At 39.6% G+C, this 26673-nt stretch overlaps 1 protein-coding gene across 5 annotated transcripts in view; it reads left to right on the forward strand.

Moving 5' to 3' along the window:
• LOC137632285 (serine/threonine-protein kinase PAK 2-like) overlaps positions 1–26673 on the forward strand; it is a 210359-nt gene that overhangs the window by 74992 nt on the left and 108694 nt on the right. For all 5 annotated transcript variants that reach the window (XM_068364183.1, XM_068364184.1, XM_068364182.1 and 2 more), the window contains exons 5-6: positions 6887–6997; positions 16167–16279. In XM_068364183.1, the coding sequence (XP_068220284.1) occupies positions 6887–6997; positions 16167–16279 (224 nt within the window). The remainder of the gene's footprint in view (positions 1–6886; positions 6998–16166; positions 16280–26673) is intronic.

The following is a 26673-nucleotide window of genomic DNA, read 5'->3' on the forward strand; positions in this document are numbered from 1 at the left end:
CTCGACCTTCAGGAGGCATACTTCCACATTCCTATACACCCGGATTCCCAACCGTTTCTGAGGTTTGTTTACAGGAATGTGGGGTACCAGTTTCGAGCTATCGGGGATCCGAACCTCCCTGTACTTGGACGACTGGCTTCTCAGAGCATCGTCCAGCCTTCGCTGTCTGCAGGATCTACATTGGACGTTGAGTCTGGCCAGGGAGTTGGGACTTGTGGTCAACCTAAAAGTCCCAACTGATCCCATCCCAGATTATTCTATTTTTGGGGATGGAGATTCGCAGTCAAGCCCTGCTCGAAGTCCAACTAATGCTGAAAAGAAAACGTTTATTCAGTCAGAAGTTGGAACAGTCTAGTAGGGACTCTCTCATCCCTGGAGCAGTTTGTCTCACTAGGGAGACTACCCCTTCTGCCTCTCCGGTTCCATCTAGCCTCTCACTGGAACTAGGACAAGACATTAGAGACGGTATCATTCCCAGTCTCCGAACCAATAAAGGCATGCCTGAAATGGTGGGACAGCAATATCAGTCTTAGAGAGGGACTATCCCTAGCAGTCAAGAACCCAAACCACGTGTTGTCCTCAGACGCGTCGGGTTTGGGTTGGGTGCGACCCTGGACGGTCGGGAATGCACGGGTCTGTGGACCTCAAGTCAGAAGAGCATGCACATCAACGGCAAGGAGCTATTAGCAGTCCACTTGGCCTTGATGATATTAGGAAGCGTCTTCGACTCTAAGTGGTAGAGGTCAACTCAGACAACACCACAACTTTGGCGTACATCTCCAAGCAAGGAGGCACACACTCCTTCACGCTGCTCGAGATCGCAAGGGACCTTCTCTTATGGTCTAGAAATCGAGGCATCTCCCTGTTGACGAGATTCATCCAGGGGGACTTGAATGTCTTGGCAGACTGTCTCAGTCGGAGGGGTCAGGTGATACCCACGGAATGGACCCTCCACAAGGACGTGGGCAAGAGTCTTTGGGCTTCTTGGGGTCAACCAACCATAGACCTCTTTGCCTCCTCGTTGACCAAAAGGTTACCAATCTTTTGCTCTCCAGTCCTAGATACAGAAGCAATTTACATAGACGCGTTTCTACTGGATTGGTCTTTTATGGACTTATATGCATTCCCACCATTCAAGATAGTCAACAAGGTACTGCAGAAGTTCGCCTCTCACGGAGGGACAAGGTTGACGTTGGTTGCTACCCTCTGGCCCGCGAGAGAGTGGTTCACCGAGGTACTTCAATGGCTGGTAGACTTTCCAAGAAGTCTTCCTCTAAGGGTAGATCTGTTACGTCAGCCCCACGTAAAGAATGTCCATCAAAGCCTCCCCGCTCTTCGTCTGACTTCCTTCACACTATCGAAAGACTCTCAAGAGCTAGAGGTTTTTCGAAGGAGGCAGTCAGTGCGATTGCAAGAGCTAGGAGAGCTTCTACCATTAGAGTATACCAGTCGAAGTGGGAAGTCTTTCGAGACTGGTGCAAGTCAGCATCTGTGTCCTCGTCCAGTACCTCTGTAGCCCAAATCGCAGATTTTCTTTTACATCCGAGAAAGGTTCGCTCCCTTTCAGCTCCCACGATTAAGGGCTACAGGAGCATGTTGGCTTCGGTCTTTCGACATAGAGGCTTAGATCTTTCCAACAATAAAGATCTCCAAGATCTCCTTAAGTCTGTCGAGACCTCTAAGGAACGTCGTTTGGCAACTCCTGGATGGAACTTAGACGTGGTCCTAAGGTTCCTCATGTCAGACAGGTTTGAGCCATTACATTCAGCCTCCCTGAAGGATCTCACCCTCAAGACACTTTTCCTAGTGTGCTTGGCTTCGGCTAAAAGGGTCAGTGAACTTCATGCCTTCAGTAAGAACATCGGCTTTTCTACAGAAAAAAGCCACTTGTTCACTTCAACTTGGTTTCCTGGCCAAAAATGAACTGCCTTCTCGTCCTTGGCCTAAATCTTTTGATATTCCTTGCTTATCAGAGATCGTAGGCAACGAACTGGAAAGAGTATTATGTCCTGTTAGAGCTCTTAAGTTTGATTTAACTCGTACTAAGTCATTACGAGGGAAATCTGAGGCATTATGGTGCTCAGTTAAGAGACCTTCATTGCCTATGTCAAAGAATTCTTTGTCATATTTTATCAGATTTTTTTAATACGAGAAGCTCATTCTCACTTGAATGAGAAAGACCGATGTTTGCTTAAGGTTAAGACGCACGAAGTTAGAGATATAGCAACCTCCGTGGCCTTCAAGCAAAATAAATCTCTGCAAAGTATTATGGACGCGACTTCTTGGAGAAACAAGTCAGTGTTCGCGTCATTTTACTTAAAAGATGTCCAGACTCTTTACGAGGACTGCTACACACTGGGTCCATTCGTTGCAGCGAGTGCAGTAGTGGGTGAGGGTTCTACCACTACACTTCCCTAATTCCAATATCCTTTTAATCTGTCTCTTGAAATGTTTTTAATATTGTTTTATGGGTTGTTCGGAAGGCTAAGAAGCCTTTCGCATCCTGATTGATTTGGCGGGTGGTCAAAGTCATTTCTTGAGAGCGCCCAGATTAGGGGTTTGATGAGGTCCTGTTGTATGGGTTGCAGCCCTTGATACTTCAGCTCCTGGGAGTCTGTCAGCATCCTAAGAGGATCGCTGGGCTCCGTGAGGAAGACAGACTTACAAGGCAGAGTAATCGTCTAAGTCAACTTCCTCACCAGGTACCTATTTATTTTGGTTTTGTTATTTTGATAACTGCCAAAATGAAAAAACTCTTAGCTTATACGCTGTAAACATAATTAACTCTGGTCTCTACCCACCTCCTTGGGTGTGAATCAGCTATTATATATTCACCGGCTAAGTTAAATATTTAAAAATGATATTTTAATTATAAAATAAATTTTTGAATATACTTACCCGGTGAATATATAAATTAAACGACCCTCCCTTCCTCCCCAATAGAGACGCAGTGGGATGAGAAGAAATTGAAGGTTTTGTTTACATCGAGAGTGGTATCTGGCCGACAGTTGGTGCTGGTGGGCACACCCGCAACCTGCATAGCGATCGCTCGCGAGTTTTTTATGTATGTGTCTGTCGAGCAACAGAGTAGCAGCTATTATATATTCACCGGGTAAGTATATTCAAAAATTTATTTTATAATTAAAATATCATTTTACCTCCCATTCATGATTATTCTCGTCTACCAGTTTTAATCCTCGTCCAAGCACTCGAGCATTCAACTCTCTCACCACTCCATCAACATACAAGTTAAACAACCACGGCGACATCACTCATTCCTGTCTCAGCCCCACTCTCACCGGAAACCAATCGCTCACTTCATTTCCTATTCTAACACATGCTTTACTACCTTTGTAGAAACTTTTCACTGCTTGCAACAACCTTCCACCAACTCCATATAACCTCATCACATTCCACATTGCTTCCCTATCAACTCTATCATATGCTTTCTCCAGATCCATAAACGCAACATACACCTCCTTACCTTTTGCTAAATATTTCTCGCATATCTGCCTATCTGTAAAAATCTGATTCATACAACCCCTACCTCTTCTAAAACCACCCTGTACTTCCAAGATTGCATTCTCTGTTTTATCCTTAATCCTATTAATCAGTACTCTACCATACACTTTTCCAACTACACTCAACAAACTAATACCTCTTGAATTACAACACTCATGCACATCTCCCTTACCCTTATATAGTGGTACAATACATGCACAGACCCAATCTACTGGTACCATTTAATGACAACACAAAACACACATTAAACAATCTCACCAACCATTCAATTACAGTCACACCCCCTTCCTTCAACATCTCAGCTTTCACACCATCCATACCAGATGCTTTTCCTACTCTCGTTTCATCTAGTGCTCTCCTCACTTCCTCTATTGTAATCTCTCTCTCATTCTCATCTCCCATCACTGGCACCACAACACCTGGAACAGCAATTATATCTGCCTCCCTATCATCCTCAACATTCAGCAAACTTTCAAAATATTCCGCCCACCTTTTCCTTGCCTCCTCTCCTTTTAACAACCTTCCATTTCCATCTTTCACTGTCTCTTCAATTCTTGCGCCGGCCTTTCTTACTCTCTTCACTTCTTTCCAAAACTTCTTCTTATTCTCTTCATATGACTGACCCAGTCAGTCATATGGGAATTTTTAATAAATTTTTGTGGTAAACATCAATAAACTGAGCTTCTAGAGAAAAGGCCATATGAACATCAGATAAGCATAGAAATAAAAAATTGTATTATTAAAATTCCATTTTGAAGATCAGTAACAATATTGAAATATATTACTCAACTAACTATAAAATTGGACTTCTATCAACCTTATCAACAGGAAACATTTACTAAAATTTTGAAATTCTGAAGCTCCATAAATTCAACCATCAGTTTAGGAAGATCATTCCTCAATCTAGTCACAGACTAGATAGACTTATCACTAAAATTTTTAAAAAGACTTTCTGAATAAGTCAATTTTTGTGCTCAGAAGTAAATTTGCAACCATAAATTGCACCTGGAATTTTAAATGAGTTGTATAAAGTTAGAGATATTGTCAAAGCTCAGATGTGGAAGTTGAGGAGTCACTGTATTTGACCTTCTTACAATCATGCTTGTTTGATTTAACTTCATGCCCCATAATTTGGACCATGAACTAATTTTACTTAGGTCTCTAAGGGATTGAGCAGTCATAGGTCTACATTGAGGAGATGGAATTGATGCAAAGAAAGTAGTATCATCTGCATGTGCATTGAGCTGGTTTTCAAGGCCAAACCCTATCTAAGTATATAGTATAAAAAGTAATGGGCTGAAAACGCTACCCTGAACACCAGATATTACATTCCTATAGTCACTATGGTGCCTATCAATGACTATATACAATCTATTACTTGAAAATTCAATAATGATGAAAAGAAAACACCTACCAATTGCCATCTGTTTTAGGTCTAAAAACAAAGGCCTCATGTTTGATATGGTCAAAGAAAATACTGTACAGTGTGTAACTGATTTTTAGTTAAAGTAATTACCTTTGTGTGGGTAAAATGCATAGTGGAAACCAAGGCTAAAACACACACACACAGCAGAAATCTTGCCTTTAATTATTATGAATTCACTATAGTTATTATAAAACTATTCCTCAAGAAAAACATATTTATGTTTAATTTAGATGAACTAGTTCCCTAATGTATTTTTTTATAGAAACAAAACATTTAGGAAATGCTAATACTGTACAAACCAAGCTAGCTAAAAAGCAAAAATTCAACATATAGAAGTAATGATAAATTAAGCATGACAAACTCAGATTGATTTTAAAAAAATGTCTTTGCCTAGGGAAAATTTAATACTTTTGTTTTCAACTTTAGCTAATAAGTGAAAATTCAACATAGCGGTAATGATAAATTAACCATGACAAACTCAGAGGAATTTAAATTTTGTTTACACCCTCAGAAAATTTGATACATTTCCTTTCTATTGACAGTTTTTGTTTCACATTTGTAAGTTTATTATGCGGTAATATGAAAAGATGAAAACAAGTAAAATTACCTTTGCTACTCTATTGACTAATTAATGATGGTTTTGTTTAAATTAACAAGTTTTGAATTATTTGTGTTAAAGTAAAGCTATGTTGACCTTCAATACTTCTGCACTAAAAGCAGGAGCTTATTTAGCATAATTTTATGGAGCTAAAATGGGAAGAGATAACAATAAATACACACCTGTAACACACAATTGAAGATAAGACATGTATACAAATCCAGGCAATATAGTTTAGATTTTTTTATCATGTAGGTTTATAACTTCCCAATACTGTTAAAAAGAGCAAGATATGTATGATTAGCAAAGTAAACTCATAATGACACATATTATTAGCCAGTCTGATGCGTGTAACAGAATAACCTTCCTTAATCTGACAAAATAATTTATTTAGTAAGGAAGGCTGTGAAACCAAAGGGGCCAAATTATCTATGTTGCAGCTATATTTAAGACTAAAACAGAATTACAGATTTATTTTATGATAAATGTAAACAATATAAAAGAAAATGGTGGCACTGTTATGTAATCCTTTTATGAAGATGGATTTCCTGAAACTAGGTGTCTGTTAAAACTCAAAACACCTTGTTGTCGTGGATATTAGCCTTTAGTTTTTTATCAGAGTGCTTCATTGCAACCGTGTAAGACTTATCCAGTCAAGTAGATTGGAAAATATAGAAAAGCCTTCGCTTAACCAAGAAGGTAATGCACATGGAGATTAATATGAAAATAAACTTATCCATACTGTATTAGCAAGCTAGTTTTCATTCTGTTTAACAATTAGCTCATAAGAAAACACACTGAATTTATTAATAATTGAAAAATTAATCTCTTTACAAAGACAGTAAATAGGATATATGGAAAAAAACACCAGTGTTATGTAAATACATTGCAAAAAATACTGAATTTTTAGTAGAAAAACTTAGCATTAGATACTTTAGGTAACTGAAAATATTGAAGACTCCTACAAACTCCTGAGCAGTGTACGGGACGGTTGTTTCTGAACTGCTGGGGTTTTTTGCAACAAGTGCATGGACTGTCGTTCTTCTGTATGGTAGATATAAGCATTTAGTCTGGAAACACTCAAAGCACAAATGATCCTCACTATTGATAATTTTGAAATGAAACTAATATTTTTAAGAAGTTTTAGTTTTTTATCATTTTATCTTAAGACTAAACAGAAAAAATACTTTTATTCTATTCAAACTATTAAATTCATAATTTGAAATTATGGTTATTTCTTAAGAGTAAGGTTTTATAGCTCTGTACTTTGTAAGTAAAATGTGTTATAAAAATTGAATATTTTTGACTGAATTTTTAGTGTATAATTCTTCTTATTACAGACCTCCACTTCAGCAGATGAAAGCAGTTCAGAATCATCAGCAAAAGACAAAAAAGATCCTAATGATGAAGTTGATAATATGAAAGCCAGTGAGGCTGTTAGTCCTGTTCAGGTAAGATATTTTAGTTAATGTGAAAACTTCCAAAATCCAGTACACTTATTTTCAAGAAATGAATGTGGAAATCTTAACTTTGACTAATAAATAATTCAGACTAATTCAAACCAAATTTTTAAATATTTAACTTAGCCGGTGAATATATAGCTGCAACTCTGTTGCTCGACAGACAAAAAACTGTACAAAAAAAACTCGCCAGCGATCGCTATACAGGTTGCGGGTGTGCCCATCAGCGCCAACTGTCGGCCAGATACCAAACTCCATGTAAACAAAGACTCAATTTTCTCTCTGTCGACGTGTCGACAAGACGTACTTTACTCGCTGTTGAAACCTGGAGTTTTTCCCATCATCTTTGGTGAAGTACTATATTCTGGTTTGAGCTTTCGCAGTGCAGGTGTTTTATCTTCATCTTAAATCTTGAACTCGTTTTGGATAGATTTAATTTTTGGTGACAAAGAGAGTATGGACTTTCTTTGACTTTTAAATGGCTGACCCTTCCCTTAGACGGAAGTGTGTTTAGGCTTTTAGTAATTATCTTATCACGTTATAAATTAATTATAGATTTTCCTCTATATATTTTATATCTCACCGCCTTTATTAGGCCTCTTCGATTAACTTTCCATTTATAAACATAAAAAATAAATTTTAATGTTTTGTTTATATGCGACCTTTCCTGAGAGTAGGCGGTCCTAACTTGGAAACCGAAGTTAAACAACGTTGAGCCCTTTGCAATCGTAAATAGCTTTTAAAGAGCTAATGATTTAAAACCTTTTAAATGAATATTTTTTATAAATATTTTATGAAAGAATTTCTTTGAATAGTCTTCGTACTGTTTTCAAAGATGAACTAACGTTTAGTTTATTTATACTACAGTACGCAGTTTGCGCTCTATCGTTACGATAGAGAGAGAGAGTATCACGGTTTCACTTTGCAGAAAGAGTAAATCGATTCTGACGTTTTGTTCATTCTTCTTTCAAAGCTTAAATGTTTTAAATTCTATTTTAAAGGAACTTTTTAATTGAAAAACCTTTCAGTTTTTTCCTTTGGTCAATAATATGTTTTTTTGACGAAATGTAATTGGGCTCTTCTCTTAGGTGCGAAATCAAGAGAGAAAGAGAGAGAGAGATAGAGACAGAGGGAGAGAGAGGAGAGAAAACGTTCCGTTCAAGCGGGTAACGTTGTTCTCGAGTTACTCTCGTCCCTAGTCTCTGTACGGGGAGAAAGGATAAAACGTTTTTAGTTTTTTATTCTTGTCCCCAGGCAATGTGCGGTGAGAGATTGAAAACGTAGTTTTGAATGAACTAGTGTTTAGTCTCTTCCCCAGCCACTGAATTTTTTATCTTAAAATATGTTTACTGTTTTTTGCTGGTATTAATGAGCTTGCATTATACGACTGATTTCGCAATTACTACCTTTTGATGAGGGTAGAATTGCATGCTTCAGGTAGAAATCAGTAAAAGTTTCGATTTCAGTGAAATAAGTGCAAAACAGAAAATCGAAGTGATAAAGTGATATTGCGCAAAGTGTTATCAGTGTTGCGTCCGAGGGTTCGTCTGTTCGTGCCTGTCGTTCACCTAGTCCGGGACCTCTTGCAAGCTCCCAAGCCCAGGGGAGAAATAATGTTGTACGACTTATGGGTTCGAGAGGCCTTGATCAGCGAACAGACGTTTCCCTCTATGGTATCGGGTGTATCTTACCAAGATCTCCCCTACCATAAGGCGAGAGAGACGTTTTTCTCCTCGTCATCCGAAGGCTTTTCGCATAAGAAACCTGTAACAAGGTTTCGAGGCCCTTAAGCGAAAGTCAGTCCTTTCAGGACAGGTCCAGCGTCCTGGTTGCAGCCATTAGGACAGCTCTGACCCTATGCAGTCATCGGAAAACGGCTCGCCGCCTAACAAAAGCGTAACACAGACTCCGAGTCTTTTTTGTTGGCAAAGTGTTGCGGTCACAGACGTTACCCTCGTCTCTTACCACAACCATTTCCGTTGATCCTTAATGGGTTGTACGGCAAGACATGCAGTATATGCTTGCCTCCCTTATGGAAGACTATTCTGCCGATTAGTCCGTTGAGTCTAGCCGTTTATCTCATCGATATTCTGGCTTTCAGCCAACCTAACGTTCCTTTGTGCATCCTGTTGACGTTGGCGTAGCTAAGTCACGTCAGTCAGGTTGTTTAGAACCACACTCGATGCGGTCTCGTGTGGATTTTCAGCCACATTTGGACGTTAGGCCACTTGCTGATGCTCCTGTTGACGTTCAGGACGTTCGCTAACAATCGGAGTTGACTTGTTTTGACGCTGTGCGTCAACCTCCGCATTCTAGAGTTGTTTTGACTGCTCAGTCTAGGCAGTCAAAGCAGTCTCGAGTGGACGCTGTGCGTCCTCACGCACCTGTTGTTGTTGACAGTTCACAGACTGTCAAGCAGTTACATGACGTTGCGTCCTGGTCCGCTACTAATGCACCAGTGCGTGTGGACTCTGCTTGTAAAGCATTGCCACCACGGTAGGTCTCTCCCTTGCTTGAGACTCAGCTTTTATCGGACAAGGTTCCTGTAGATGAGGAAGTTGCTGTTCCCCCTCCTACTGATATTCCCTTGAGGACTCTGTCAGACGGAGAGGAGCCTAAAGCTGCTTAGCCCTCTATGGACTTTAATTAAATCATGCTGATTTTTAAGGATCTTTGTCCGGATCTTTTTGTAACTGCTGCTCCTCGTTCGCCTAAACGTCAGAGCTTACACTAGGCCTAGCTACTTCGAAGCCGTTGTTTATAAGCTAGTGCTCTCTCGCTCTCCTAGAGAGCTTTACGTTTGCTAGGCGACTGGTTTATCACCAGGAGGAGTTTGGGGGATACAGCCTTTGCTTTCCCTTCTTTTAAACTGGCTTATAGAGCGAGAGTCTGATATGACACGAGAGAAGTTCTCGGCTTGGGAGTTCCTGCCTCTGCCCAGATAGACTTCTCAAATCTCGTAGACTCTCCCTGGCGCCTGGCCAGGAGACGCTCCAAGTTTTTTACAGGTCAACTTCACAGCTGTTTTCGAGCCTTTGAAGTTTTGCTGTACAATTATGTCATGCATAAACAAGGCTTTCAGGGATGGAAAGCGGTACCGCCTCAGTCGCTAACCCCGTCTGTTGCCGCACCTGCTCCGTAGACCCTAAATGGGCTTTGCTGCAAGACATGCAGTCCAAGCTTGCTTCCTTGATAGAGGACTTTAATGCGGAGAAGGTTGCTGCCGAACCTTCTGGCCAACAACCTTCCAACCGGTCGGTTGTGCGTCCTGTTGACGCTGAGGTAACCTTCTCGCGTCTACCAGTTGAGGTGGTTCCTCCACCGATGCGACCCAGTGTGGGTTGCCAGCCGCACGTTGACGTTAAGCGACGCTCGGAGGTGGTTGTTGACGTTCAGGATGTTCAACAACCATCAGAGGTGACTTGTTTTGACGCGGTGCGTCAACCTCAGCAACCCGGTATGGTGTTGACTGCACAACCCAGACGGTCTAGACAGTCTCGGGTGGACGCTGTGCTTCCTCGCGCACCCATGGTTGTTGACAGTTCACAGACTGTGCAGCAGTTCCATGACGTTGCGTCCGGCTCCGTCACGCATGCACCAGTGCGACCGGACTCAGTGAGCCAGACGTTGCCCACTCCGTTGCCGTTTCCTCATCAGTTTTCGGATGAGGAACTATCTGATGAGGACGTTGCTGAACAACAAGACGATCAGCCCCCAGAATAGATCAAGCCCTGCTATCCATCCAGAAGGTGCTGAAGAAGGAACGCTGCTCAGTCAGGCTGTGGATGAGTCTGGTGGGGACGCTGTCATCCCTGGAACAGTTTGTATCACTAGGAAGGCTATACCTCCGTCCTCTTCAATACCATCTGGCTTTTCATTGGAAAAAGGACAAGACGCTAGAAGCGGTCTCGATCCCGATTTCCGGAAAGATAAAGTCTTGTCTGACTTGGTGGAAGGACAATATCAACCTAAGAGAGGGTCTTCCCCTGGCTGTTCAGACTCCCCACCATGTTCTCTTCTCGGACGCATCGGACTTGGGCTGGGGCGCGACACTGGACGGTCGGGAATGCTCAGGTCTGTGGAACTCGAGTCAGAGGAGCATGCATATCAACTGCAAGGAGCTGTTGGCAGTTCATCTGGCCTTGAAAAGCTTCGAGTATCTCCTTCGAGGCAAAGTGGTGGAAGTAAACTCGGACAACACCACGGCCTTGGCGTACATCTCCAAACAAGGAGGTACCCACTCACTGACGTTGTACGAGATCACAAGGGACCTGCTCATCTGGTCAAAAGGTCAAGACATCTCCCTAGTAACGAGGTTCATCCAAGGCGACTTGAACGTCATAGCAGATTGTCTCAGTCGGAAAGGGCAAGTAATTCCAACCGAATGGACCCTCCACAAGGATGTGTGCAAGAGACTTTGGGCCACTTGGGGTAAACCATCCATAGATCTCTTTGCAACCTCGCTGACCAAGAGGCTTCCAATCTATTGCTCTCCAGTCCCGGACCCAGCAGCAATACATATAGATGCTTTCCTCCTAGATTGGTCACATCTGGATCTCTACGCATTCCCACCGTTCAAGATTGTCAACAAGGTACTGCGAGAGAATGGTTCACCGAGATACTTCGATGGTTAGTAGACGTTCCCAGAAGTCTTCCTCTAAGGGTAGACCTTCTACGTCAGCCACACGTAAAGAAGGTACACCCAAGCCTCCACGCTCTTCGTCTGACTGCCTTCAGACTATCGAAAGACTCTCGAGAGCTAGAGGCTTTTCGAAGGAGGCAGCCAGTGCGATTGCTAGAGCAAGGAGAGCGTCTACCATTAGAGTCTACCAATCGAAGTGGGAAGTCTTCCGAGACTGGTGCAAGTCAGTTTCTGTATCCTCGACCAGTACCTCTGTAGCTCAAATAGCTGATTTTCTCTTATACCTGTGAAAAGGACGATCCCTTTCAGCTCCCACTATCAAGGGCTACAGAAGCATGTTGGCATCGGTCTTCCAGCATAGAGGCTTAGATCTTTCCAACATAAAGATCTGCAAGACCTCCTTAAGTCTTTTGAGACCCCCAAGGAGCGTCGTTTGGCTACCCCTGGATGGAATTTAGACGTGGTACTAAGATTCCTCATGTCAGACAGGTTGGAGCCGTTACAATCAGCCTCCCTGAAAGATCTCACTCTTAAGACTCTTTTCCTGGTATGCTTAGCCTCAGCTAAAAGAGTCAGTGAGATTATGCCTTCAGCAAGAACATCGGATTTTCGTCGGAAAAAGCCACTTGTTCGCTGCAACTTGGCTTTCTAGCCAAAAATGAGCTGCCTTCTCGGCCTTGGCCTAAATCTTTCGATATTCCCAGCTTATCGGAGATCGTAGGCAATGAACTAGAAAGAGTCTTATGCCCTGTTAGAGCTCTTAAGTTCTATTTAAAGCGTACTAAACCTTTACGAGGCCAATCTGAAGCTTTATGGTGTTCAGTTAAGAAACCATCCTTGCCTATGTCAAAGAATGCTTGGTCAGACTTTATTAGATTGTTAATACGAGAAGCTCATTCACATCTGAGTGAGGGAGACCGAACTTTGCTTAAGGTGAAGACGCACGAAGTTAGAGCTGTAGCAACTTCCGTGGCCTTTAAGCAAAATATATCTCTGCAAAGTATAATGGACGCAACCTATTGGAGAAGCAAGTCAGTGTTCGCGTCATTTTACTTGAAAGATGTCCAGTCTCTTTACGAGAACTGCTACACACTGGGACCATTCGTAGCAGCGAGTGCAGTAGTGGGTGAGGGCTCAACCACTACAATTCCCTAATTCCATATCCTTTTAATCTGTCTCTTGAAATGTTGTTTTTTATGGGTTGTCCGGAAGGCTAAGAAGCCTTTCGCATCCTGGTTGATTTGGCGGGTGGTCAAAGTCATTTCTTGAGAGCGCCCAGATTACGGGTTTGAGGAGGTCCTGTTGTATGGGTTGCAGCCCTTGATACTTCAGCTCCTAGGGGTCTGTCGGCATCCTAAGAGGATCACGAGGCTCCGTAAGGAAGACGTACTTATAAGGCAGAGTAATCGTCTAAGTCGACTTCCTTACCAGGTACCTATTTATTTTGTTTTTGTTATTTTGATAACTTCTAAAATGAAATAAAAACTCTTAGCTCATAAGATGTAAACATATTTAACTGGTCTCTACCCACCACCCTGGGTGTGAATCAGCTATATATTCACCGGCTAAGTTAAATATTTAAAAATAATATTTTAATTATAAAATAAATTTTTGAATATACTTACCCGGTGAATATAAATTAAACGACCCTCCCTTCCTCCCCAATAGAGACGCAGTGGGATGAGGAGAAAATTGAGTCTTTGTTTACATGGAGTTTGGTATCTGGCCGACAGTTGGCGCTGATGGGCACACCCGCAACCTGTATAGCGATCGCTGGCGAGTTTTTTTTGTACAGTTTTTTGTCTGTCGAGCAACAGAGTTGCAGCTATATATTCACCGGGTAAGTATATTCAAAAATATATTTTATAATTAAAATATCATTTTTTAGTACTGTTGACAAAACTTATGAATACAAAGTAAAACACTGAGGAATAGCTGCACCTTAATATTAGTGAAACTAGAGTATTTTGCTTCCTCCCCACTGTATTATGTTATATAACATTTAATACAAGCTAACATTTATTTAACTAATTTAAAGGACATCTTAACTGGGAAGAAATAAAAGTCATTATGACACAAGGGGTTACAATATATAACAGTATCAGTATCGTTGGAAGAGAGAACTTGAGGTCATAGTAGATATAAAGAAAGCACTTCAAGTCATCTATATCATACTAGACAAAAGACATGAAAGCAATAGTACTGTGTGGATTCACTTTCATATGACAGAAAATAATAGACTGGTTTAGGAGACTGATACTGTTTTAAAGAAGAATTTTCAAGTTCTTGACAGCTGCCTTTTTCTGTTAAGGTACTTTTCTATATTCACTGTTATGTTATATGAATGTGGTTACTTTTGCTTGTGTCTTTTTTTGCAAGGCTAAGTTACCCAAACTTGTGTTTTTCAGTGACAAGGAAATAGGTATCTGGCATTGCTGTTAAGAGGCTATCGCATAGTTTTTGATTTTATGCAACCTAAACTAACCTGTGTAAATATTAGGGACCAATTGTAATAATAATTTTTTTTTCTCTTTCCAATTAGAGTACAAAACTGCTTGTATTGTATTCAGTTATTGTATCCTTTTAGAGAGTATAGTAGACACTTTCCATGCAGTTATTATGTAATATATGGGGTTAGGGCTGACCTGATCTCAAAATCTGTCCTGTCAGGCAACCAACTTCCTTGGACACTCTTCAGAGACCCCATTCTCTCTGGGACCAAAAAGGAGCCACCATACCCTGAACTTGGTTATCACTTCTCAAAGCATTGAGAACAGAGGCATTTAATTTCCATGCTAATGGGTTTGGTAGTGGAAAGCAAAATACGCCTATTTTCTTCTAGAGAGAGGTTGCAAACATATCCACTTCTGGTCTTTTCTACCAACGCAAAATCTCTTGACACACTAAAGGAGAGGCCGTTCATTTTTTGGTATCTGCTGTCTTCTGCTTAACTGATGTGCTAATACATTCAACTTCTTAAGAATAATCTGAGATAGAAGACTTATTCCCCTCATTCATCCTAGAAAAGAGTACTTCCTATATTCCAAACAGAGATTACAACCCGATTCCCCCTGGGTTACAAATGTAAGCCAGTGCTGTTGTGTTTTCTAAAAAAAATGCCACGTACTTCCCCATTACATGAGACTTCGGGGCTGAATGGCCTAGAGCACCGTCAAGAGTTCTTGGCAATTGATATGTGCTGATTCTTTTTTTGACCATCTCCCTGACAGACGAAGATGCTGTAATTCATCACAGAAATGCAAAGATTTTGCTATAAAAGTTCTTGAAATTGAATTAATTTAAGAGTGAGGAATGAGGACAGGCTATCAACTGGGGACCAACTAAACCCTAACTGTCTGGTACATCAAAATTGACTGGCATAACTTCAGTAGTTGAAACAGTCCAGGTTAGGCTATGATCACTGCCCTTGCTGAAAGGGTAGCTAGCTTCATAGATTGTATAAGAAAATTGAAATAAGAAAAAACCTATGAAGCTCATTACTGTCATCTCCCGCAAGCTTTGTAATAGGTTTAGTGGGATGAGCAATCTTACCCCCAAGAGAACTGAAAATATTTCTTCATAATAGGAACTGTTCACACTGGTAATTCAAAACACATTTTTGTCCCTGCCATGTTATACAAAGAATTAGGATCATTCTTGCCCAGCAATAAATTCCTTAGACAACCCTTTCAGGAATGCAAAGCAAGGCCAGAACACATCATTTATTAATTTACAAGAATGGATATAAAGTTTCTAAAGATCTTCCTCTGTAACTCACAAAATACCAAACAACTTAGAGTCAACAGAACTGAAAGACAAAGGATATTTGGTGTACCCACATGCTTGTATTGCCATACACTGCCATAGAATCTCAGTACTGCAATAGGGCAGGACAATTAAGACTGCTTATGCTTTTTTGTGACTTAAGGACTCATAATTATTTTTTAAAGCTATCAAAATTTTGTTTTTATGTTTTATTACTTGAAAGTATTTATTTAGACATTAAACTATTTAAAAAGATTAACTTGGAATTTTTATTTTCAATTCACAAGTTTTTCTGTCTTAACCTTTAAGAATTGCTTTGCTTTTTAAATTATATACTACTTTTTATTGAGTTGGGCATGAGTCAGATTTTGATTAATTATGTCAGTTGTAAGACTTCATTCTTCAGCTACCAGGATATAGTTTAATAATATTCTTTGTAGTCAATTCATTGAGAGTCAGTGATATTTTTGAAAGGAGAAGTGAATGTCATTTGCATAAGATTCATTGAATGTAATAGTACCATGTCACACAATGAAGACCCCTAGCATGGAACTCTTAACTAAATTATGAGAATGAAGCACTGAATAATTTCTGTTTGACAAACATAATTGTTTGTGTGTACCTACTGGAACATTCAGGTTTTTGTATATTTTGTATGTATTATACCATTAATAAGGTAAGTTGTTCTTGCTAGTCAGTAATATAGATGTTAATGCATTGATATCTTTTATTTATTTTTATTTAACTGTTCAGGTACGTAGAAAAGCCAAACTCAGTGACGAAGAAGTGTTGGGAAAACTTAAACTACTATGCTCGCCAGAACATCCTGAATCCGTTTTTGAAAAAATTAGTGAGATTGGTTCAGGGTAAGTGTAAATTGAGGCTGAATTTTGCCTTATGGTCTTAACTAAGTGTTCTATGTTTAATTGAGTCATCTGTCTTTTTTTCTTCTTATTTCATCAGTCATACATTTTAGAAATTAACTTGTTTCTTCACAGACCCCTTATATTTATTAAAGTTTTTTGTATGTTGTGTGCAAATATCAGTTTTCAATTCCGTTGCGTATGGAAAAGTTAATGAATCAGTGGTTCAGGTAGGTTTTCACATGTATCTACTGCCCCTTGTATCTTCTGCATGTCGTAGAAAGTGACTAAAGGACAGATGCTGCCTTGTAGTCTGGTGCCTTAGCAAAATGCTAGGTCCATTGCCAGTAATTGTGGAAGCTGCTGTCTTGTAGTTGTACTATTTAGTCAAAGGTTAGACCCAACGCCATTAACTGTGGTTAATGATTGCAAGCGCATTTAATCGTAAATACCCTGTGCTAAATTATAAACCATGCCTGATGCTGTCAGAGGGTGTATTAGGCATCCGATCTCATAATATAGGCATAATGATGGGAAAGTAAAATGAGATGATCAGCAAATGATAATAGAAATCAGATCATTAATAGCCCGTTCGATCTCATTTTGACATCAGAGGAGACAAAATTCTTTGATGCTGGATTAAGAAGCCTCACAACTGTCGAGGCTTTTCAAAAGTTCAGGATTATCAAGTGTCTTGTATGATTATCCTTTTATTTTTAAATTTTTTGGGGAAGTTAAAAGTTAGATAAAATGTAGAAAAAACATAATTGTTCCTTCACTAACAAATCTTACATTGTTTATATGGATTATCCTTTGGCGAATCTGGAAGGTAGCCAATAGACTAAAAAGAGCAAGGTGGCAACCATACCTAACCACTGTTGTTGGTAGGTAGGAGGTGGCTGTGGGGTACACCAGCTACCTATCTATACTCACAGCTTGCAGAGGTGCTTCACTTTTCTCTTTTGGCTAGTAGGGATCGGACGTGTCCGCTCTCTCCCTCTCCCAAGGCTGAGCTATTAGACTTACCAAACTTTGCTTTACGCGCTTTTTTTCTTTTACAGCTGTGTGGGTTTTCCTTCTGGACGCTCCCATGCGAATATGTCCAGGCCGCAAAGGTCGCCATTATGATACCTTCATATTTTTTGTCAACACAGGTCCCCATCTGCTGTGTTTGATTTTCCAGGGGCATTGCTGTGAGCAGGGTCCACCCTGTGAAGAGTGTCGTGAATGGCCTTTCTCCCAGTGGGAGAAATTTGGGCATCGCAGGAAGAAGAAAGTCAAACGACCTTTCTCTCCCTGGGTCTTCCACCTACGGGAAAAGAGGTCAGGCTTCTTCTCGTACTCCCAGATCTCTTTCCGAAGCTCCTCTTCGCCCGTCTTACTCAAAAGGAACGGTCAAGTAGGAGCGTAGACTGACTAACTCCTTGGCAACCTCTGGTTTATGGAGGGGTTGGTGTCCCCTAGTGAAGCATCTTCACCTCCAGACGCTGGGAGCCTTTATCCCTTGCAGATGTTCTTCAGGCTTTGCCGTCCTTGGGATTGTTTCAGCTCCCCCTTCAAAGGAGACGCTTCTGTAACTTCATCAGCGTGGCGTAAGGAGAGACCCGTCCTCTGTGGCTTCAACACCTTTCGCTCTGGACATGTGTGAGGTTCACCTTTTGCCCTCTCCTGGCCCTTCCAAGCGCGGACGTCATAACCATTCCAGTTCGCCTCTCCAACGGCTTCCTGCTGACGATGTCCCATCTCACAATCTTGGGACGACATCGTTGCCTAACCCTAATCCTTCCTCCCACAGAAAAGGTTCCAGCTCGTGCGTGCCACCGTTGCCAGGTGCTGAGGTTGGCCAAGATGATCTTCGTATGGCTAGCACTCCACCTACTCGCCAATCGCCAGGATGAGAGACTACACCTCGTCCTTCGGACAGTCACTCTCATGAAGTTTGCGTTTACCTTTAGAATGTTAATTACAGTGTTCAATAGATCATAGAGATTGCTCGTGATCTCAGCGTTCTTCCCAATGACGCTCTCATTCAAGCACTACGCGCTTATGGCAACAAGACCGTAGGTCATCGTTGTCTTGGCATTTGTCTTCAAGGAAATATTCTTATCGATCACGAGTTTCACGCTCAAGATCACGAGTTTCACGCTCAAGATCACGAGTTTCACGCTCAAGATCACGAGTTTCACGCTCAAGATTACGAGTTTCATGCTCACACTCAAGATCACGAGTTTCACGCTCACGCTCAAGATCACGAGTTTCACACTCACGCTCAAGATCACGAGTTTCACGCTCTCGCTCAAGATCACGAGCTTCACGCTCTCGCTCAAGATCACGAGCTTCACTCTCACGTTCTCGACCACGAGCTACGTGCTTAAGATCTCATGTTAAATTTTCGCGATCACGAAGATCACGTTCGCAACGCAAACACTCACGGTTGCAAGCTAAACGCTCATGATCAAGAGCGCTTTGATTACACTCACGAGTGAGATGATCACGATTGCAGGCAAGATGCTCATGATCAAGGACTAGACGCTCAATATCACATGATCATTGACAATCAGGAGCAAAGTGCTCACGATCATGCACTAAACGCTTTAGTTCACGATTAAGAAGATCCTCTCTGCGAGGACGACTTAGAGTGCGTGCTCTCCATCTGAGAGTCGCACTACATCTTATCCTTCTCCTAAACGACCTCTGACTGGACAAGGACATCCTAAAGACCAACTTAATGAAAAGCCTCTTTCAAGACTACCTCCAGCACCTTTCAAAGCCTGGAGTGTCTTTTGTAAGCGTTCGCCTGAGCCCTCTCCTAGGAGTTCTGCTGTACCACAATACTCACCAACGCAGTGCTTTGCCCCCAATCGGAGGTTCCCATCTCCTCCTCCAGTGGGTGTACAGGGTGTTACAGCTGCACAAGAGCCTGAGAGGCATCCTCCTCCTCGCTCACATGCTCGCGAAGTTGTTACTTTTGCGCGCAATTCACGTACCGTCGGGCACATTCAAGTGTGAGTCGCGGGCAGTCGCGCAAAAATCGCCTTCTACGGTGAGTAAACCTGCAGTGTTGACGAGTGTCACGTGCTAAGGTCACAACTTCGAAAGCAAGTGAGGATTCAACTCCTTCAACAATGTCCTCCTCTAGCTTCAGGCTGGTTCCCTTTCCAGAGGGGATTAAGGAACTCCCTATTAAGTACAGTTAGAATCAAAAGAACGCCGACACTCAGGGGAAATCTTTCGTCAGATGTCTCTACTGTTCCCATGACAAAACAGACAACGAGTTGCTCTTCTTACAACTTCTACGAAATGGGCGGAGCATTCTCAAACTTTAGCGAATCAGACAGTAAAGGGCCGTCTTTGTTAGCAAAAGTATACAAATGTTACAAATCGAGTTGCCATATTTCAATTATGTATAATCATTCGACGTCTCAACTTTTCAATACAAATACTAAACACACACATACACACACACATATATATATATATATATATATATATATATATATATATATATATATATATATATATATATATATATATATATATATATATATATATATATATATATATATATATATATATATATATATATATATATATATATATATATATATATATATATATATATATATATATATATATATATATATATATATATATATATATACTATTATTTTTCAATTGCTACTTTTTTCGTAAGAGGGACCAAGTAGACACTTTCCAGGGAAAGGGGGGGGTCTCCCTCAACCCCCCTGCCCCGGCCATTCCGACACAGCAAATAGGAAAGTCATTTCTGTTTTAGGGGTTGTGGAGACAGGCTGCTTGTAGACTCATGATACAGCCTGTATCATTACCTGAGATTATTTGATAACCGTCAATGTTCTAGTAAATTTGGCTAACCTAATTCATTATTAGTTTATTTGTAAAATATAGCAGCAGTAGAATAAAATAGCTGCTGTTGATGGAAGGTCGATAAGTAACGAAATTTAAGTATTAACTTTGCATAATAGATAATCGATGATGGATATAATAGATACTGATGACTGCAAATCAGAATTTATTACTTCGTATCGAAAATAACTTATATTTAGGAAGATGAGGACCCTATCACATTCTGGCAAAGGGTTTAAAAAATTTGTTTTATTGACAAATCAGTCTCAGAACGACATGATTTTCAGAAATTGTCATGAAACTATGATATACCTATTTTCCCAAAATGAATTCTCCTATAATTTTTCCTGAAAATATACACGAATAGATGGCATAAGCACGAAATGATTCCCCATTCTAATACACTGATTGTAAGTTATAAATGATTATATAATTGCTAGTAGCTTTATCTTGCGAAATTAAACAGCTTTGAGATCAAACCAACTTCTTATCAATTTCATGCACAAAGGTCTTATAATCTTGATTAAAATAGGCTTAGCTTTGTATGATAAAGTCCTTATTTACAGTAAACAAGTGCCCGAATTAGCCCAGCTATGGGGTGCTAGATGTAGGTCTCTTGACCGGGTAAATTACGCAAGGTAGATGGGCGCTTAACAAGCGAAAAATGCATTACTATCCGTGAAGCTCTAGTTCGGGTTGTTCGAGCAAAAGCTATCCATACCAGCTCCTCAGCCTATCAGGGTATTAGTTAAACCACAATTCTACAGCTGGTGCCGTGAGTAGGAGAAAGGAAAAACCAAATATTAAAATATCTTGGAAATAAAAGTTTGATTGTCCTTTTAAAAACTAACTCATACAGCTGAGGAGCGATACTCATGGATTCCTAAATATTTTCTCTCATTCTTCAGATTCTATTTCCTGAGCTTCTTCCTCTATCTCCTGATTCATTATTTAATATTTGTGTTTCTTTCTATCATTATTTATTCATTTATTTATCAAATTTATCTTTAAAATTAATGCCTTTCTGCCTTGGTGCTCGTCTTAGGGCATCAACTTTGGTTCTTTGCTTCTCACTGTGCCTCCATAAAAGAAATCTCTCTCAAGCGGCAGCAGAAACACCTTCACTTGACCATTCCAACTTGGAACTATGTGGTATTTGTGTGACACCAAGACAAGATATTCATTAGCTGGATTCCAGAATAAGGCATTTGGAGATCTGTATTTCATTTTCCACTATCTTAGTTTTCACAATCTCCATCGAAGTAAAAGAAAATTGCATTGTGAAGCATGCTTCCATGAATAAGTGGTGCCCCTCAGATTTTTTATACAATATATATCCCATTCCTCTATCATTATCCCATTTAATGAAAATATCTTAGTCGTTTTAAAGCAACTGGTTGAATTCTCCTACAGAGCATTTAAGGTATATAGAGGAGTATAAAATATAATGATCAAACTATATGCAGCCGGACAAATGTTGGTATACGGATCCTTAAGGAAGCAAATCCTCCACCTACCCAAAAGCAATTATAGTTATTTTCCCCAAAAATCACCCATTATTTGGATAAGCATTTGATTCTAACAAAATAATCCCGTTATTTATATCCTGTAATAACTATCTCCAATTTTGCCATTTAGTTTCGATAATTATCAAGTGAATAAAGCTCTTACGATAAAGATTGAATTAGCAATGTAGTAAAGATTTTACTACATATGTTTAAGATTTTAGTTCAAATGTCAATGCTAATCCTTCAAGGCCAAGATAGCATACGGTGAGATGACAAAGGTCAACAATGGGAATGTAATATAGATGATGAATAAAAGGAAAGTGGCTTAGAGTCTAAAGACTGAAACGGCGCATACCCCTGAATCTGAATAATTTGGGAAATATTTTACAAAAAAGTATCCTCACGTATTACAAAATGTTGCATTCAATGAATACCTATAAACTTGAAGTAGTTCTTAGCAGTCAATCTAGAATTTGAAAAATAACGATAAGCGTTGGGAGCATAATACAATCATTTCTATTGGAAACATAATATAATAATAACAAACAATATTTTGATATGCATAAATGTCTAAAAAGGAGTTTATGTGTTGTTACATTACTTCACCAACTAGAGTAAGCTCAAACCATTTGATTCTCTCTCTCTCTCTCTCTCTCTCTCTCTCTCTCTCTCTCTCTCTCTCTCTCTCTCTCTCTCTCTCTCTCTCTCTCTCTCTCTCTCTCTCTCTCTCTCTCTCTCTCTCTCTCTCTCTACTGTCTTAGATTTACCAAGGTTGGAGAAGGCTCCGCCCATTTTGTAGCAGTAGTAAGAGGAGCAACTCGTTGTCTGTTTTGTCATGAGAACATTAGAGACATCTGACGAGAGATTTCCCCTGAGTGTCGGCGTTCTTTTTATTCTAACTGTACATGGGTGTACTCATATCTCCCGATCGCCCAACATGACTCTCCTCAAGATTGAAGACCTGAAGCTCATGATGTCAGGGGGATCAGTACGTCCTTGGCTTTTAAACGTAACTTCTCAGTATCACAAGTTCTGCAAGTGGGCATGTGGAAGCGTCAAAATTGCTTCCCTGCCCATTACCTCAAAGACGTTACCCACAGGAGGCTTGATACGTTCTCTATCGGGCCTGTGGTTTAAGAATACCTCTGGCTCCTTGTTGGACAAGTAGCAGTTGGTTGAGGGCATTGATTACCCGGGTTAAGTCTGGGATGAAGGAAAGTATGTGTGGCTTTTCCTTTCTTCATCTTCCTCTCTCTTGGGAAAGAATGCCTTGGGTCCTTCTGCAAGCTGCCCTCAACCTCTGCAGATGAGAACCATTTCCCTTGGATTAGAGTTCTCTGGCTTGAAGGTACACTCGTGCACGCTCCTCTTTTTGAAGTTTTTATAGTTTATATATGAAAGATATAATTTAATGTTATTGCTTTGAAAATATTTAATTTTCATTATTTATTACTTCTCTTGTAGTTTGTTTATTTCCTTGTTTCTTTTCCTCACTTGGCTATTTTTCCCTGTCGGAGCCCTTGCTTTTCCAACTAGGATTATAGCTTAGCTTGTAATAATAATAATAATAATATCCTAGTCTAGACAATAACTAGTTATACTCGTTCACGTCCCAATGTTTCCTGCGTAGGAGGTAAACATTGGGAAACGTCTATATACAGTATGTAATATTCCTGTTTAAGAACTCTAGTGCTCTTACCTAGACGTTCATATGCTATTTCCACAAGATCACAGATTATTCAGGCCACAATACGACTCACACTGTGAATTATTAGCAAGCTGTCAAGGTTTATCCTTCGATACAGTCTAATACTGTAATAGGAAAACACTGGTCAATTACCAAGCCAGAAGTCGGATTTCCACCTATGGATGACTCACTCACATCCATATAAATAAAAGTTGTTAGTGAAGGAACAAATAACAAATTTGGAAGTAATTTGTATTTTCCCCTAAATATAAACCAGTAGTTATTTATATAAATTGTCCCACCATCCCCTGTCCCCTTGTAAGTCCTGCCAGCAAATGAAAAGTGAGGCAGCTCTGCGAGCTGTGAATGGAGATAGGTGGCCTGGGTACCCCACAGCCACCACCTACCTACCCACAACAGTGGTTTGGTAGGGTTGCCACCGCACACTTTTTAGTCTATTGGCTACCTTCCAGCTTTGCCAAAAGATTATCCATATAAATAACTACAGGTTTGTATTAGGTAGGGAAAAGTACAAATTATTTCCAAATTTTTATTATTAGGATTGTGGTAAAGAAATAGAGATTTTGTAGAACTCCATGATTTGGTCATGAAAATGGCAAGGATTGTGTTTAGAATTAAAAATACAGCGTTACTCTCAATGTGAAAGCATCTGCATACGAAATTTTCATGCTGGGAAACAAGATGGAAAGATTTTCCGAATCATATTGCAAAAAATGCTTTATGCTATGAAACGAAGTACGGTACGCGATTTGCCCGACCGAAGAGACTAATTTCAAAATTCATGTGCCGTCAGCCGTAAACTCGCCACCATCCTCCCACGCTCCCGTTGGTTATTTCCCTACTCTGATGCTAGTTACCACCATACAGGCCTGCTCTCCTATTGGTTAGTATCTATCCTATTATGCATCTACGTAGCGGCATCTCTCTCTCGTTTCGTTTCAATAGCACAATTGTTAACATTGAATTCGTGTTGGTGATTTCGCTTTCAATCTTTTATGTACTGAACTGTATCATGTTGCCTTATTCATCTCGTTTGTTATTAGCCATGGGTCCCAAGAAAGTTGCTGATTTGCAGGGAAAGAAGTAGAGGATGCTTTCTATGGAGACAAAGATGGAGATTACTGTACAGGTAGTGCTCGACTTACGACCTCTGCGACTTATGACGGTTCGACTTTACGACGATTTTTTCTGGATGATGACGTCATAAGTATCGGAAATAGGACAAATATTTGCTTTAAAATAATCTATTTTCTTGTATAAAAATAAACTTATTTATCTTGGTAAATTATTATTTTCTTTTATTGTTAGTATACAGTATCTATTTTCAGTAAAAAATACATTAAGAAAAGTTTTAATATCTGTCAAGTTCATACTGTATTGTATGCCTAATGATGTCATATTACCGGCGGAGAGCGACCAGGCAATACAGTACAGTGATTTCCTTCCAATAGGCTTATGATTAGTATTAGTATTCCCATTATCAAAATATTAAGTAACGATACAAAGTATTTTGCAGGTATGTATCGGTTGTCATGAGTACTATGTAGTGTAAATTTGACTGTACACTAGTTTTATGTAATCTCTGATAATTGATCGATATTTATCTAAAGAAAGTATACTAATAGGACAAATATTTTATTGAAAATAATATAGTTCCTTTTACATTATAAGAATTAAATACTTTTGCTTAGTAAGTTAGTATTTTCTTTTAATTTCTTGCAAGAAAAAAGAAAATGAATTTACATATTTTGCAAATCATTCTTCGTAGAATTTACGGCACGTGTCTTGTGACGTCATGTATCTGGCGAAAGCGCGCTGGCAAACCGAATGATTTCCTTTTATTGTGTTACCGAGTAATCTTATTGCAGCATTTCCATCATCGAAACACTGAGTAACAAAATCAAGTGTTTTAGTGTTTAAGGCGAGAGGAAAATCAAGTGATTTCCTTCCGATGTGTTACTATTCCCATAATCGAAACATCGAATAATGATTTAAAGAATTTTTTGAAAATTTTCGAAGAAATGTGAAGATTTAACTGAATTGAAAATAAAAATACGGAGAGAGAGAGAGAGAGAGAGAGAGAGAGATGCGTATTCCTTATATAATTGATAATAAGGTCTTTAAACGAAATGTATGGAAAATGTGATACCCTATAACATATTGGCACTGTTGTAATATTCATTATGAAGAGATTTTGAATGTCAAGAAAATTATATAAATCAATGTTATTTGTACTATATGTGCGCATAATCGTAATGCGGCAGCATGACCTTGAGATCAGCTGATGCCAACTGCAAGTAAGTCAAAAGTATTTGTTGATTATTGATATGATCAAGAAATTGAAAAATAGAATATAAACGTGCTTTAATAAACCACAATTAAACACAACAATGTCTAAAGAAATATGAAGGCTTAATATTGAACTAAAAATTGAATACTGTATATAGCCTTAATAATGAACTACAGTGAACCCTCGTTTATCGCGGTAGATAGGTTCCAGACCCGGCCGCGATAGGTGAAAATCCGCAAAGTAGTGACACCATATTTATCTATTTATTTAACATGTATATTCGGACTTTTAAAACCTTCCCTTGTACGTAGTACTGTTAACAAACTACCCTTTAATGTACAGAACACTTAATGCATGTACTACAGTACCCTAAACTAAAACAGGCACAAATATTAAAGGCGATTTTATATCATGCGTTTCCTAAACACGCTAAAAAGCACAATAAAAAATGGCAACCAATGTTTTGTTTACGTTCATCTCTGATCATAATGAAGAAACAAACTCATTTAGTGTACACATACAGTATAGAATATTATTGGATGCAGTACTACGTACGTATACATACAAAAGATTCATGGAAAAGAAGCACATCCATTACATTTGTAGTACAGTAGTAGCCATCAGCAGCCTTACACCATTCTAATATGGTATGACTGCATTTGATTTGCGTTTCATGTTCGATTTAATTTTACTACGTACTGTATACAGTACTGAATTATCGTATGATCACATTCTCTTTTCGTGTTTTATTTCTTTCTGTGCTGAATTATATATCATATGTAATGCAATGAACAATCAGTAAGAGCAGATATTACTAATTACAGTATTAATGGAATTACAGGTAACGAAATATCGTTTTTGGGGTCTTCAGATATCGCGGAATTTTCTAAATTTCCGGAAAATCCGCGATATGTATATATATATGGGTTATGGAAAAAACCCGCAAAGTGGTGAATCCGCGATGGTCGAACCGCGAAGTAGCGAGGGTTCACTGTACCCGTATGGG

The sequence above is a fragment of the Palaemon carinicauda genome, chromosome 41, assembly GCF_036898095.1.
Source record: "Palaemon carinicauda isolate YSFRI2023 chromosome 41, ASM3689809v2, whole genome shotgun sequence".
NCBI lineage: Eukaryota > Metazoa > Arthropoda > Malacostraca > Decapoda > Palaemonidae > Palaemon > Palaemon carinicauda.